General features: G+C 45.8%; 1 protein-coding gene across 8 annotated transcripts in view; it reads right to left on the minus strand.

Annotated features, from left to right (window-relative positions):
- Positions 1–13,690, minus strand: part of LOC147010935 (uncharacterized) — a 234,455-nt gene that overhangs the window by 50,051 nt on the left and 170,714 nt on the right. For all 8 annotated transcript variants that reach the window (XM_085859819.1, XM_085859817.1, XM_085859816.1 and 5 more), the window contains 3 exons: positions 10,184–10,415; positions 9,872–10,064; positions 8,140–8,266 (listed from right to left, as the gene is read on the minus strand). In XM_085859819.1, coding sequence (XP_085715945.1) covers positions 8,140–8,266; positions 9,872–10,064; positions 10,184–10,415 — 552 coding nt within the window. The remainder of the gene's footprint in view (positions 1–8,139; positions 8,267–9,871; positions 10,065–10,183; positions 10,416–13,690) is intronic.

The raw sequence follows: 13,690 nt of genomic DNA on the forward strand, positions 1-13,690 counted from the left end.
CACTCTCCACTCTCCACTCTCACGCTTCTCTCTCCAATCTGCCCTTCACTCCCCCTTCTCAAAGCTGCCCCACCCCCTTCACATCCACAAAGCTGCCTCTTTCCCCTGCCCTCTCCCCTCCATCTCATCCCTCCACCTCCTCCAATCTTCAACTTCCCACTGCCCCCTCTCTTATTACTGTGCTTCATCCCATCACCACTGAGCCTTTTCTCATCCTTCCTTCTCCCCTAGCTCTTCTGAAATCCCCCACACTCTTTCAACAACTCACCTTACCTGCCCCCCACCTCCCTCATCCGACCCTCCGCCTCCCCTGCAGCCAATGCCTCTTCTTCTCCCTCTTCCTTAACAGCGTGGATCTCAAACATCCAGGGTATTCGCTCAAACCTGACAGATCTTTCCATACAGGTTGCCACTGACAAAATCAGACATAACCTGCCGAACAGAAACTTTCCTCCTTCAAGACATCTCTGACCCCATTGTATCTCTACCTGGTTACTCCCTCCTCCCGTATGACAGACCTGAGCCTTGTCCTGGTGGTGGAGTTGCTCTCTTCAACAAGAACTCCATTCTACACTCTCCATGCACTGCCGTTACTCCCCAACACCCCCCCCCCCCAGGAATACCGCTGGCTATGGCTTCCACTCCACTCCCACCTAATGTTTATGTGTGTGTTGTACCGTCCACCAAACAGTGATAACTCCATTAACACCTCGCTTGCCGAAAACATGGACCAACTTCTATCCTCTCATCCCAACTCTCTCTTCCTCATATGTGGTGACTTCAATTGTCATCATGCCAGTTGGCTGGGTGTGGGTACCTCCCTTACCTGCCATGGCTCTTCAGCAAAAGACTTCTGTGACTCATTGGGACTGACTCAATCTGTCAACTTCCCAACTCGGATCTCAACCAACGTTACTCCATATCTTCTGGATCTGATTTTGACCAATTTCCCTGAAAATATCTGCTGTTCTTCCACTGCTCCAATCGATTCATCTGACCACATGCTTGTCAAAGTAGACATCTCTATGGCTGTTATCAGAGAACCCCATTCAGCGCCATCGAGTCTGGCATTTCACTCAGGCTGACTGGCAAGGACTTCAAGTAGCCATCAAACTTCTAGACTAGTCTCCCATCTCTACGTTCTCCGACATCAACTCATCCTGGGAGGTATCAAGCTAGTCGAATGAAGAACTAGTTTTGATCATGAAGGCTAATGTCGACCTGCGTCAGCAGACAGGTAGAACAATGGATGGCATCAACATTCCACTGATTCCATCCATTGTGAAGCTGGTACCTTGTCCTTGGATGGGACGAGTTGTAAAATTAGCACAACGTGCAGAAGGGGCGAGCACAAGGATTGAAATATGACAAGACAGGCTGGCAGGATGGCCAAGAGGGATGCACACTTGCCTCAAAGCTGTTTAGCCTGGGTTTGAATTCAGATCCAGCTATAAACTGTCATCCTGGGTTTCACAAGCATGTGTGTGTCATCCCTCAGATGGACGTTAAACCTACAGAGGGCATCGCATCAGTGGCACAGTCGCACCCTCAGACAATAATGCTACCCCACAGCCTTGAGCTGCATATGAAAGAAGAAGAATATGGCATGAACTTTAAGGGGCAAATTACTTTATATCTGTCTCAAATATCTTGTGAGGGGTCAAAATGAAGCAAAGTGGTCAATCATCTGGTCAACTCTTATATAAAGCCATAATTTGGCCAGTTTACAAGTTGTTCCAAAGAGATCGTGAGATCTTTAACATCGACAATGCAGATAAGAGAGCTGGCTTGGATTCCCTTGTGAATACATTGCATGTTGTATATGCTGTGCACCATTACTCTAGCATCTAGCGCTGTGGTTCCCAACCTTTTTTTGGTGGTGACCCCATTCCAGATCTCAGCATCAGAGCACGACCCCTCGAAGAACAAAGTCACGTGTTCACTATGAAACATCATTATCGTTCGCGTTTTTTGCCCACTTATATTTTTGACAACAAATTATTGATACAATCATGATCAATGCGATGGTTGGGCCTGTTTCTCAGCCACGAGTTTTGAAATGTGTGGCTCAACGCCACTCAACGCGACGATCATGTCGTTCTCGATTTCAAGACGATTGCGGAACTTCGTTTTCATCACAACCATTGTAGAAAATGACTGTTCACATAAGTATGATGAAGGGTACGGCATTAGGAGCCGTATTGCCTTCTCGGATAGACGTGGATGGGATTCAAGCATTTTGCACCAGTAACTGGACAAAGCCACGGACTTGTACAATGATTTCGCTCCGGAATCCTGCTTCAGTCTCATAAGCTCCTCTTGGGCGATATCATCGTCGGCGATGGCGTATAATGGTGCAATGAATGGGTCTCGGGTCACGGTGAATGACTGGATGTCGAGCTCGGGAAAGTAGTGTTCGAACTGATCAATCAGTGACTGAAGGTGTTATTGATTTCACCAGAAACATGCTCGACTTGGATGTCTTCGGATTCTTCAACTTCCAGGTGGGCAGAGAGGTGCGGAAATAATACGAAATGGTTGCGACTCACTTTATCTTTCAACAATGCTTGTGTGGCAAGAAACCCTTTTATTTCGTCATGGAAGAACATGATTGCAGCTCTCTCTGAGGTTCGGAGACCGGATTGCGGCGAGATAATGGTGGGTGGTTACACCTACTATTGGTCTGGTCGCTCTGATGGTTACCATACCCAAGGAGTTGCTGTAGCTGTGTCCAATAAGCTGACCCCAATGATAATCGAGGTAACACCGGTCAACGAGCGTATTATGAGATTAAGGATTCGTCACTCCTTAGGTGTCATTTCCCTGGTCTCTGTTTATGCTCCGACTGAGGCGAGTGATCTCACCGTGAAGGATGCATTCTACGCCACACTCGAGTCTGTGGTTGATCAGTGCCCCAGACGAGATACACTTCTAGTCTTGGGGGATTTCAATGCATCGACTGGAACTGATAGGGACGGTTATGAGGTGTGTGTTGGTCCCCATGGGTCAGGAACTATGAACCAGAATGGCACTAAGTTCCTTGACTTTGCAAGAAGTCATGGACTTAGGGTGGCTGGTTCATGGTTTCAGCGCTCACAAGCTCATTGCTGGACTTGATATTCCAATGCTGGCGGTGTGGCAAAGGAGATTGACCATGTCCTCGTTGATGGTCGTTGGAGGATGATCCAGAACTGCAGGGTCTACCGGAGTGTTCAGTTCCTCAATACTGACCACCGGCTTGTTGTAGCAACTCTAAAGCTGCACCTTAAATCTGGGAGAATGGTACCATCCCAGCCTCGGCTGGATGTTGGCAAGCTCAAGGATGAGAGAGTAGCTGAGGAGTTTGCGAACAGGCTGAGTGGACACTTGGGGGGTTTGGGTGCTTTGGGGGGTCCTGAAGAGTTGTGGAGCGCCTTCAAGACCACCGTCCTTGATGTTGCCGGTGGATGCCTTGGAGCTCACCGCAGGGCAAAGAAGAATTTTGTCTCTCAAGGGACACTGGATACCATTGACCAGAGTCGCAGGGCCAGGCTGAATGGCAGATCTGAGCTGTTCAGGGAGCTGAGGCGTAAAACTGTACGTGCACTGAGGGTGGACAAGGAGGCCTATGTGCGAGGAATCTGTGAGGGGGTAGAGCATCACCTGTGGACAGGTGATTCTCGTCCCGCTTACAGGGGAATTCGCGCATTACGTTCATCCAAGCCCATCCCACGGAGCACTACAGTTCGAGCAGAGAGTGGTAGGCTCTTGACAGAGGAGTCTGAAGTGAAGGCCCGCTGGGCCGGTTACTTTGAGCGGTTGTACCAGGCTGATCCCCCAACTGTCGAGTTGGACGTCAAGGGTGTTACAATCCCTGTTGCTGACCTTCGAATCAACTGTGGTCCACCTACGCTTGTGGAAACACGGGCTGCGGTGAACCAGTTGAAACGGGGCAAAGCTCCAGGGATCTGTGGCATCCATGCCGAACTTCTCAAGGCTGGTGGAAATGCTGCACTTGTGTTGTTGCATGCAGTTTTGTGCTCTGCCTGGAACACAGGCATCATCCCAACTGACTGGAAGAGGGGCCTTGTTGTCCCTCTCTGGAAAGGGAAGGGTGATCGCCAAGACTGCAACAACTACCGAGGGGTGACGCTGCTCTCAGTGCCGGGCAAGGTCTTTGCTCGGATAATTCTCGATAGGGTTCGCCACCATCTGCTTGAGCACCAGCGTCCAGAGCAGTCAGGCTTTACACCAAAGAGGTCAACGATTGACCGTATCCTTGCACTTCGTGTCCTCACCGAACGCAGACGAGAGTTTCGGCAGGGGCTGCTTGCAGCCTATGTTGATCTCTGTAAAGCGTTCGAGTCAGTGAATCGGGATGTCCTCTGGAGGATTCTTGGTTTTCGTGGGGTGCCACCAAAACTGATCGATCTGATGTCTGAACTCTACTCTGGTACTGAGAGTGCTGTGAAGTGTGGTGGTACCATCTCTGACTTATTTCCAGTTGTTACTGGAGTTCGTCAGGGATGTGTACTTGCCCCCACACTTTTCAGCACTTGTATGGACTGGATTCTAGGGAGGATGTCGGAGAGATCAAGTTGCGGTGCGTCATTTGGGAATGTCAAGATCTCGGACCTTGACTTTGCAGATGATGCAGTCATCTTTGTGGAGACTTTAGACATCCTCTTGGGGGCCCTCGAGGTGCTGAATGAGGAGTCGGAGCCGTTGGGATTACGGGTTTCTTGGGTCAAAACTAAGATCCAGGCTTTCGGTGACATCTTGGATGCTGCTGTCCTATCTGTGTCTGTTTGTGGTGAGGATGTTGAGGTCGTGGAGAGATTCACTTACCTTGGCAGTGATATTCATGTCTCTGCTGGCTGCGAGTCAGAGGTCAATAGATGTCTGGGTCGGGCCTGGGGAGTCATGGATTCACTGGATCATGGGGTGTGGCGCTGCCGGTACCTGTGCGGGAGGACGAAAGTCCGAGTCTTCAGGTCCTTGGTACTTCCAGTCTTGCTCTATGGGTGCGAGACTTGGACTCTGACCAAGGATCTGAGACGGAGACTTAATTCCTTTGGTACCAGATCTCTTCGGAGAATCCTTGGCTATCGCTGGTCGGATTTTGTGTCCAACGAGCGGTTGCTGAGAGAGACTCGGATGAGATTTGTTACCTGCATAGTCCGTGAGCGTCAGTTGCGGCTGTATGGACATGTGGCTCGTTTTCCTGACTCTGATCCTGCTCACCAGATTCTCTCAGCGAGGGAGTCTCATGAGTGGAGGAGGCCAGTGGGTCGACCACGTGCCTCATGGTTGCAACAGGTTGACCATCATCTCAAGGAGATGGGGATGGGCCTGGCATCTGCCTGGGGGATGGCCAGACGGAGGCCCCTGGAGTACCGGCGGAAAGTGGACGCAGCGACGTGCTGTTCTGGCACATGCTCCCATACCTGACCTGACCTGAAGAACATCAAATTCGTGTCTCTGCCTTGAAGCGTACGATTGAGCACATTGATACGTTAAAAAATGTCACTCAAATAGCACAATTTAGCAAGCCAGTTACTGGATTTCAGCATTTCCACCCATTCATTCTTTCTTTGTGTACGTAAAAACTCTTTTAACTCTTCACGCAACTCGTAAACACGCAGAACAACGTTTCCTCATGAAAGCCATCGTGCTTGAGTGTAGAACAGTAAGTTCATGTGATTGGCGTCCATTTCATGACAGAATAATCTGAATAACCTCGTGTTTAATGCGCTAGATTTGATGTGATTCACGATTTTGATCACCTGCAACAATACATTCATGAGACTTTCGGGCATTGTGCGAGCAGGCAACGCCTCCCGGTGGATCATGCAATGTATCATAAATGCATGAGGAGCCACTCGTTATAATTTAGCTTTAAAGCCAGAATGCCTGCCAAGCATTGCAGGAGCTCCATCTGTTGTCGATCCAATCAATTTATTGAAGTACAGAACTTCTTGATTGTAAAAGGTTTCGACTTTTGTAAAAATGTCAACTCCATTAGTTGTTGTTTCCAATGACTTGCACATCAAAAGCTCATCCACAAAATCACCATCTTTGATGAATCTGACCCAAACCATCAATTATTGTGCGCATGATGCAATGTCCATTGATTCATCCAGCTGTATGGCATGCCAAAGTGTCTGCTTGATATCCGTAACATTCTGTGTGGTAATGTCCTCACTCATGTCACAAATTCTACGATGAACAGTGTTATTCGAGAGAGGTATGATCGCGAGTTTACTAACCATGTCTTCTCCGATCATGAGAGAAACCATTTTCTTGGCACATGGCATTATCAGTTCCTCGCCGAAAGTGTGTGGCTTTTTAGCTTTTGCAATGAGCAACGGAATACGATAGGACGCTTCCACAGCACGTGCATTGGTCTGATGACATTTACCTTCTTTATCCAAGCGGGAATTCCTAAGGGCGGTTAACTTCCGTTAGAAAAATGAGCGATCTCTATCTTTCTATGCTGCATGTTTTGATGACAGATGCCGTTGTAACTTGTTACGTTTCATGGATTCACTCGAAAGTACTTCATAACAAATGACGCACTGAGGTTTCTGGACTCCACGCTCTGTCACATAATAGAAACCTAGCTCAATGAATTTGTCATTGTAAGGTCGTTCGCGCGACGCACCGGCCATATTCCTTCACAAAAAGTAACAACATTCAACTTTGGGTATAGTATAGAAACGAAATGTTCAAGAAGGCTCTTCTTCAATAAGAAACAACATAAAATGAATAATAGAGGCACTGAGTGGTATCCAGTAATAATTCAGAAAATTCAAACACACTTCGCACGCAGGTATTCCAATGGTCGGCAGAAGTAGAGATGATGTAGTATTGCAGTTGTAGCAGTTGTAGCATTGTAAAGATGACGTGAAGAACTTGATAATCGGCTAACTATTTAAATGCCTGCTGAACCCTGTTTGCACCCTTACTTCAAAGCAATTTTTGATCTGACGAGTACTTTTGATCTTACAACTTTCAGTGCTCCATGTCGCTGGGCAAACATGACTCCTTTCATGTCATTGTCAGCTTCACATGGTCAAAGCCATTCATGCGCACGTGCACGGGAACTGTCCCTCCACTCTCACAAACTTTGAGTCCATCCATTGCAGTCAAAAACCCAAGCATGGTTTCAAGGGTGCGGATGGGTAGGGGGTAAAAGTGCACGGTTTCGCTTCAAGTGGCCGAATTGAACCGAACCGCAAACCAACTACGGGTTCACCATATGGTTTTAACAGAGCAATGTGCGGTTACGGGTAGAACTGGGCATGCTCGTTTAAAATTGCGAACATACTGTAATACGCATGCGCTAGCTGGCTGACAAGGAAATATCATCCACTGATCACCCGAATTAGAGCGGGAAACCCACCTTAGTTTCTATTTCCAGAACAAAATGTTGTAATGAGAAAGTAATTCTTGGCAATGTCAAGAATGTGGCAAGCGTTGTGTATAGATCACAGATTGACATACTTTTCATAAAAACTCTTCTTCTTCTTCCGGCTGCTCCTGTTAGGGGTCGCCACAGCGGATCATCCGTTATAATCCACATAATTATTTGGCACAGATTTCATGCCGGATGCCCTTCCTGACGCAACCCTGGTCGCCTCTTATGACAAAGGGATCTGGTACACCTATTCTAACCGGGGTATACACCAGCCCAGTACACTGGTACTCACTTCGCCGACCTCGGAAGGATGACAGGCTGAGTCAACCCACTGGTGTATTAATTCAGTGGCCCAACGGGGCTTGAACACAGGACCTTTTGGATCCTAAGCCGCTGCCCAAATCACTGCGCCAACACCAGGCATATTATGGCTTATACGTCCAATATCTGTGACAATATCTGTGAAAAATACTTTTCATAAAAACATAGCATTGAAAAAAAAAGTTTTCAGACGAGTCCACGAACCCACGAAAAGTGCTAGGGGTCGCGACCCCGAGGTTGGGAACCCAGGATCTAGCGATAAGGTAATCACGCGTGGTAATCGCCAAAACTCTGACAAACGGCGTAATGCACCTGTGCTGCAACGTTTGTTTGCTTTAGGCAATAGGTTATTAAAAAAAAGAAACAGATTTTGAAGCCTCCGCATTATCTGGAAGAAATATTGGGAGAGTAAAATTTACCGAGAATGGCATAGATGTGGAAAACATCGTCAAGGACGTCCATATTAGGCAGCTTGCTGTTTTCAGTAATCAAGCACAGCAGGTCCACATAATTCTTCATGCTCGGCATTGCAGGCACGTCCAATATCTGTGACAGTCCAAAATAAAATAATTTTATGAAAGTATTGCAATAAAACACACCAATCACATAGTACAAACACAGTCCTCATTTGAGTCGTTCATGATCCCAAGAGGTGAAGTACATGGCTAAAGAATGAGAGGCATTGGGGGTTTAGTAGTTAGCAAACACTTAACCTTCAGTAGATTTGCAAACCAATACCCTTTAATAATTTGTTAACCCATACCCTTGAGTAGCTTGTAAACCCATACCCTTTATCGGTTAGCTCCTCCATAAGCCTAAAACCAACATATTATAAAATAGGAGAGACGTCCCAGTTTATATTGACCACACAATCGTCTTGCACAATTAAGACCGTTGCCCAACAAGAAAATGGTTGCAGGCCAATGCCTCTCTCATCCAATTAATCATTTGTAGCTTTCTAAAGTTGCTGTCCTGAAGGATGTTTTGCTGGTCTGAAGGGATTGACAGTTTGCAAAAATGCAAGTCAGTCATCCCCACAGGATTGCTTTGGCTCAGGAAACACCTCTTCAGAAGTACTAGCACTGAACCCATCACTTCGCTCATGGAAGTTGAACAACATACCTTGTACATGTTACTGTACAGTGATACAACTTAATGACAGTCAAGATTTGCAATTTAAAAAATATGTCAGAAACATTTTGTTTCCTGCCAGCAACACAGTGGTAATTTTAGTAATACGCACACTTATTCACCAAAAAAACAATTTGATTAATTTGTTTTCCAAGGGATCAGACATTGAGTCGTTTTTTTTTTGTTTCTTTTTCAAGTTGCAAAAATGCATCAAGTTTGTTCTCATTTATGCTTTGGGATGGTGAACAAAAGTGACAATCAGAACAAAAAATACACATTGTTTATACATCTCACGAAAACAAACACTGTGAATTGATTATCATCATTAACGTTACATTAGTATTATTATTATTATTATGATAACAATACTGTGAAGAAACGTACGCTAGTTTAGTTACGGCTTGTTTGCGGTTATGAAAAGTGGTTTCTGAAATAATACACCACTTCTCATCGAGTTATGATTAATACACCACCATAAAGATCTAGCCTCGCGTGAGACGTATCGCTGTCTTACAAAATCAACCATTCTGACGCCTCACGGCTGGCATTCAGTCTGTCGCCTACGGATGTCCGACAGTCAGATTGAGTCAGATGTATGGGTTATGGTGTTCAACTGCCATCGGCGAATCAATGGGACAGGTTGAGTGCTGGATGCCGGTATGACGGGCACATCCATAGATGCTGAGCCTATCGCTATCCGTAATGATGTTCCAGTGAAAAGAGCGCGACAGACAAAGGGATGGACAGGAAGATGGAGAAATCCAGCTACTTTAATATATAGACGAGGTTAATAGCAAATCATCATATTTTTAAACCTGGGGAACTGAGGATTTTGAGGCGTGCAATTAAAATAAAATTTGCTGATGTTTATCCGGGCATTTCACACATTTTATCAGTAATTTCCATTATTTTAATGGCAGAAACCCATAGAGATGTTTGGAAGCTCAACCAATGACAGCATTTTAATGAAACAATAAATGTATGAACAATGTTTATGAAGATGTAAGAAAAAAGTGCTACCTGTTTCAAAGAAAAGGAAATCTCTGGCCACACACTATAGAATGATGAAATGGTGTTTAACTTCTGCAAAGATGACCCCTCCACTATCAACATGTTATAATGGTGGAACATGTTAGTCGGGTCACTCCAGCACACGTCCTTTAGATTGTAGAAATGTCCTGACAAAAGTTCATGTTCGTCTCTGTCGTACTTCCTGCAAAGAAAACGCAAAAAGATTACTTACGTTTTAAAATGATGCTTCACGATGATGTGAAAGGTAACCTGAAAATAAACAAATATAGATCAGTGTTGTACTCTGTGTAGTGTTTGTACCTGATGGATGAATCTGGAAGAAATATAGCAGGGTTGTAGTTGAAAAGGTCCTTGAGCTGTTGCTGACTACAGTTTTTGCACAGGTAATCATACACCTTGTGAATGTGCCCATATTTAGTTTTGAATGCAGCACCTTTCTGCCCGGCAACTTTGCCTCCTTCCTCACCTTTTCCCAAGCACCATGACTGAAAGAGCTTAAGCACCTCATCCAATGAAATGGTAGTCCGGATGCCTGGGTAAGGTTGACAAGAAACAATGCAAAAACATGTCAAATAAATAACAAAAACAATGCAATCACCATTTTTCTCACCTCAAGTTAGCCAACCACCCTGTCCACTGAAGATATGTTGAAAACAACAGGCCATTGTGTGCCAATGTTCTGGTCTATTTCTGGACATACTGTGTTGAAGAAAAGGTTACTCTCCACATTTAGGAAGCTGTTTGGTATCAACATAGCATTGTATAAGACTTCCGGTTCGGGATTTGCTGCACGTGGACATCAGATCCTCCTTGCAGTTCATCAAAGCCAAGTTTCCTGGAACAGATACATTTTATCTTTTATTTTAATTCCTGTTTTGATGATCATGTTTTCATCTAATTTTCTGTACCAAAACGTATCTTATTAGGGACCAAACGTTTTTTTTTTATCCATCTTAAATATTGAGTGTTGAATAATCGAGGTTGCATCCCTGGTAAAGTCCGACCTACTCGTGAATGGCCGTGCGAGTCGGGATGTCATTTCTGCCTCAGTTTTTGATCACACGTGCTTCATTTTTGCTCCTTTTATCCCAGGTATTGTTACTTCAGATCCTTCAGCTTAATCCCTTTCCCCTCCTCGTTCCAACAACAAAAAAAAGAGCAAAAAAACCCCATCATCATCATCATCATAAAAAAACCAAACTCAACCTGCTGTGCGCAGTTACTCCTTCATTCCCTAACCCCTCTCTTTTACAATACCCTCAAACCGAATCGTCAATGAAAAAAACGTTTCTTCCTTTACAAGATTTTAACAACACTTAAAAAAACACTTCAAAAAGTGTAAAATGCCTTACTCTTCTTATTACTACATCAGGAACAACACATTCTTATTCATAATCATCAAAACCTCTTCCTTTTGTTTTGCACAAAACTCATTTCCCAAAACCTCTTCACTCCTGAACGCTTGGATTCATCCAGCCTCCTATTACACCTACATTACATCCCCATTTTCATCCATGCCTTCAACCAAAATCATTTTTACCACCCCACCCACGAAGTGTGTCACCTGAGACGTCCATTTTATGGAAGTTGTCCACACACGACAATAAATTCCCCATCACGTCCATTCAGTGTCAAACCCCTCCATGTCAGTAACCTCATTCCCATCTGCTTCCCCCTCATCCCACCCTGTCGCTGCTTCCCCCTCGTTCAGCTTCGCCCCAGCCCAGCACCACATAGCTTCGCAACAGCTCCACACCCTCCAGCTTTGCCACAACCCTGCACCCTTCCAGCTTTGTCCCAACTCCGCAAACCTCCCAGATTTTTCCTTGACAGATATCTGAACTCCTATCCACCTACAAGGATTTATCCACAGCTTGGTAGAGGACTGCTCTTCCCTTGGAGCTGGTGGTACTCATCATCCCCCATCCAATACCATGATCTTTTCTACACCCGTTAACCAACCCCCCCCCCTCAATTTTTTTTTTCTGGATCCATCTTAACCACCCCTTACATTCTCCCTCAACCTTACCCACACATCCCTTGTCCGTCTCTGTTTCTTTCCTCCCAAGGCCCTGCTGTTGCTATTTCCCCCTTCTCTTTCTGCTGTTCCTTTTGTTATGTTGTGTCCCGATCCTTTCTGTGTTGTAGCTCTTCCACGAGACTTCACTCCATATCCCCAAAAAAGACGAAGAAATGGTCGCATTATTTTCCACAATAATAACCCTTTCCACAATTATTCAGAAAGAATGTTGTGTTTAAGCTAAGCCTTCCATTCTTCGGAGGTAACCATGCCTGGAACAAACAAAATTATGAAACCCAAGGACAACGTTTACATGGCAAAGGTTCTTCCATCATGGATTTAAAAAAATGTTTTTTTCAACCCATTGTCAGATTTATGTTCCATGTACATATTGTTACGGTTGTGGAAATTCGCATTACACCATAAAGAGTCCTCAGGTGAGATATCTCGATAAGTCCATGTGTAGTTAGCCCAAACCCATTGTATAGAGGGAATTTATGTGATCCATCCGGGCTGCAATGCTTTGAGTTAACCATTTTTCTGTTCTATCTTTTATTTCAAACAAACAGCATCTCAACAACCATGCCATCCCCACCACAGCGCCAACCACACTACAACCACACCACCTCCACCACCTACGCTACCACATCTTCGCCACTCGCCATTCAATAAGCCCCGTGCGGTCACGATCTCCGCGGAAGAACAAAAACCACCAACGATGCTCGGGGGTTTTTCCCGCCTGTTTCTCCCGTCTAAATTCTCCGCGCTCGGTGTGGTGGAAGTGCGATCCGAGCCGGGAGTCAAAGGTGAGAAAAGGTGGGGGCCTCTTTTTGGGGGAATAATTCCCTGGCCCCGAGCCAAAACTGACTCCCCCGGCCCCCGAACGGGGCGGAGTGGAGGGAGAGCGAGAGGGCACGCCCTCCTTCGAGAGGCTTCTCCAAGAAGCTCGAAGGGAGGCGGGGCCGAAAATGGGGCGGAGCGAAGGGCGGAGCCCCGCACTACAAAAGGCCTTTTATTGTTATTGCTGTGACTGAATAGACGTGCTTGCTTTGTGTCTGTGTGTCGTGCAATAAAATGCTTGCTTGTTGAACTGTTCCCGCTCTGCTTCGTCTCCTTTCTTTTTATTGACTCTCCATCCTGCATCGCGTAAGAGATTGGTAGTGGGTGTAAGTTCCCATAACAAATCTGAACCGTCGAGGTCGACGATAACTCCGCTCGGTTATCTCTGCAGTACGGAACGAACCGCGTAAGCGGTTCATGTCCGAAGTCGACCTGCGGCGAGGTACGATCGCCCAATTAACGATCCGCGTAGGTACTTAGGTAGGTCGAGTTTGGCGAACAACCCTATCCTACGCGGGTGGCCGATTGGCACGATTGTGGTGAGGTCGAAAGACCCACCCGTGACTAGCTCCCGGCGTTGTTCCGAGAGGGTCACAACTGAATTGTCCATCCGGTGGGCGACGTGCCGCGATTCGAGTTACGTGGCCGATCGCACGCCGGCGAACGCGAATTCGCAACAATATGTTTATTTGATGTACCATACCATACTCTTGAGAGAGCATTGGTGCTGCCGAAGCAGCTTATTGGCAAGGGCTATACTGGGTGGTTTGCCATTGCTATCACAGCATCACAAATTTGCAAAAGCTTTTACTTTGAATTAGCAAAACTAGTTCTGTGAATAATGAGTTGAAAAATATACATCATTCATGCTGAAAACACTGAGTAATATCAAAAGTATGCCATGTGATTCATCAAGGGCTTGTTTAATCTAAAGGCCGAACAAAGTG

Source organism: Eptatretus burgeri, chromosome 16 (assembly GCF_056783735.1).
Source record: "Eptatretus burgeri isolate ZD-2024b chromosome 16, Ebu_testis_v1, whole genome shotgun sequence".
Lineage (NCBI taxonomy): Eukaryota > Metazoa > Chordata > Myxini > Myxiniformes > Myxinidae > Eptatretus > Eptatretus burgeri.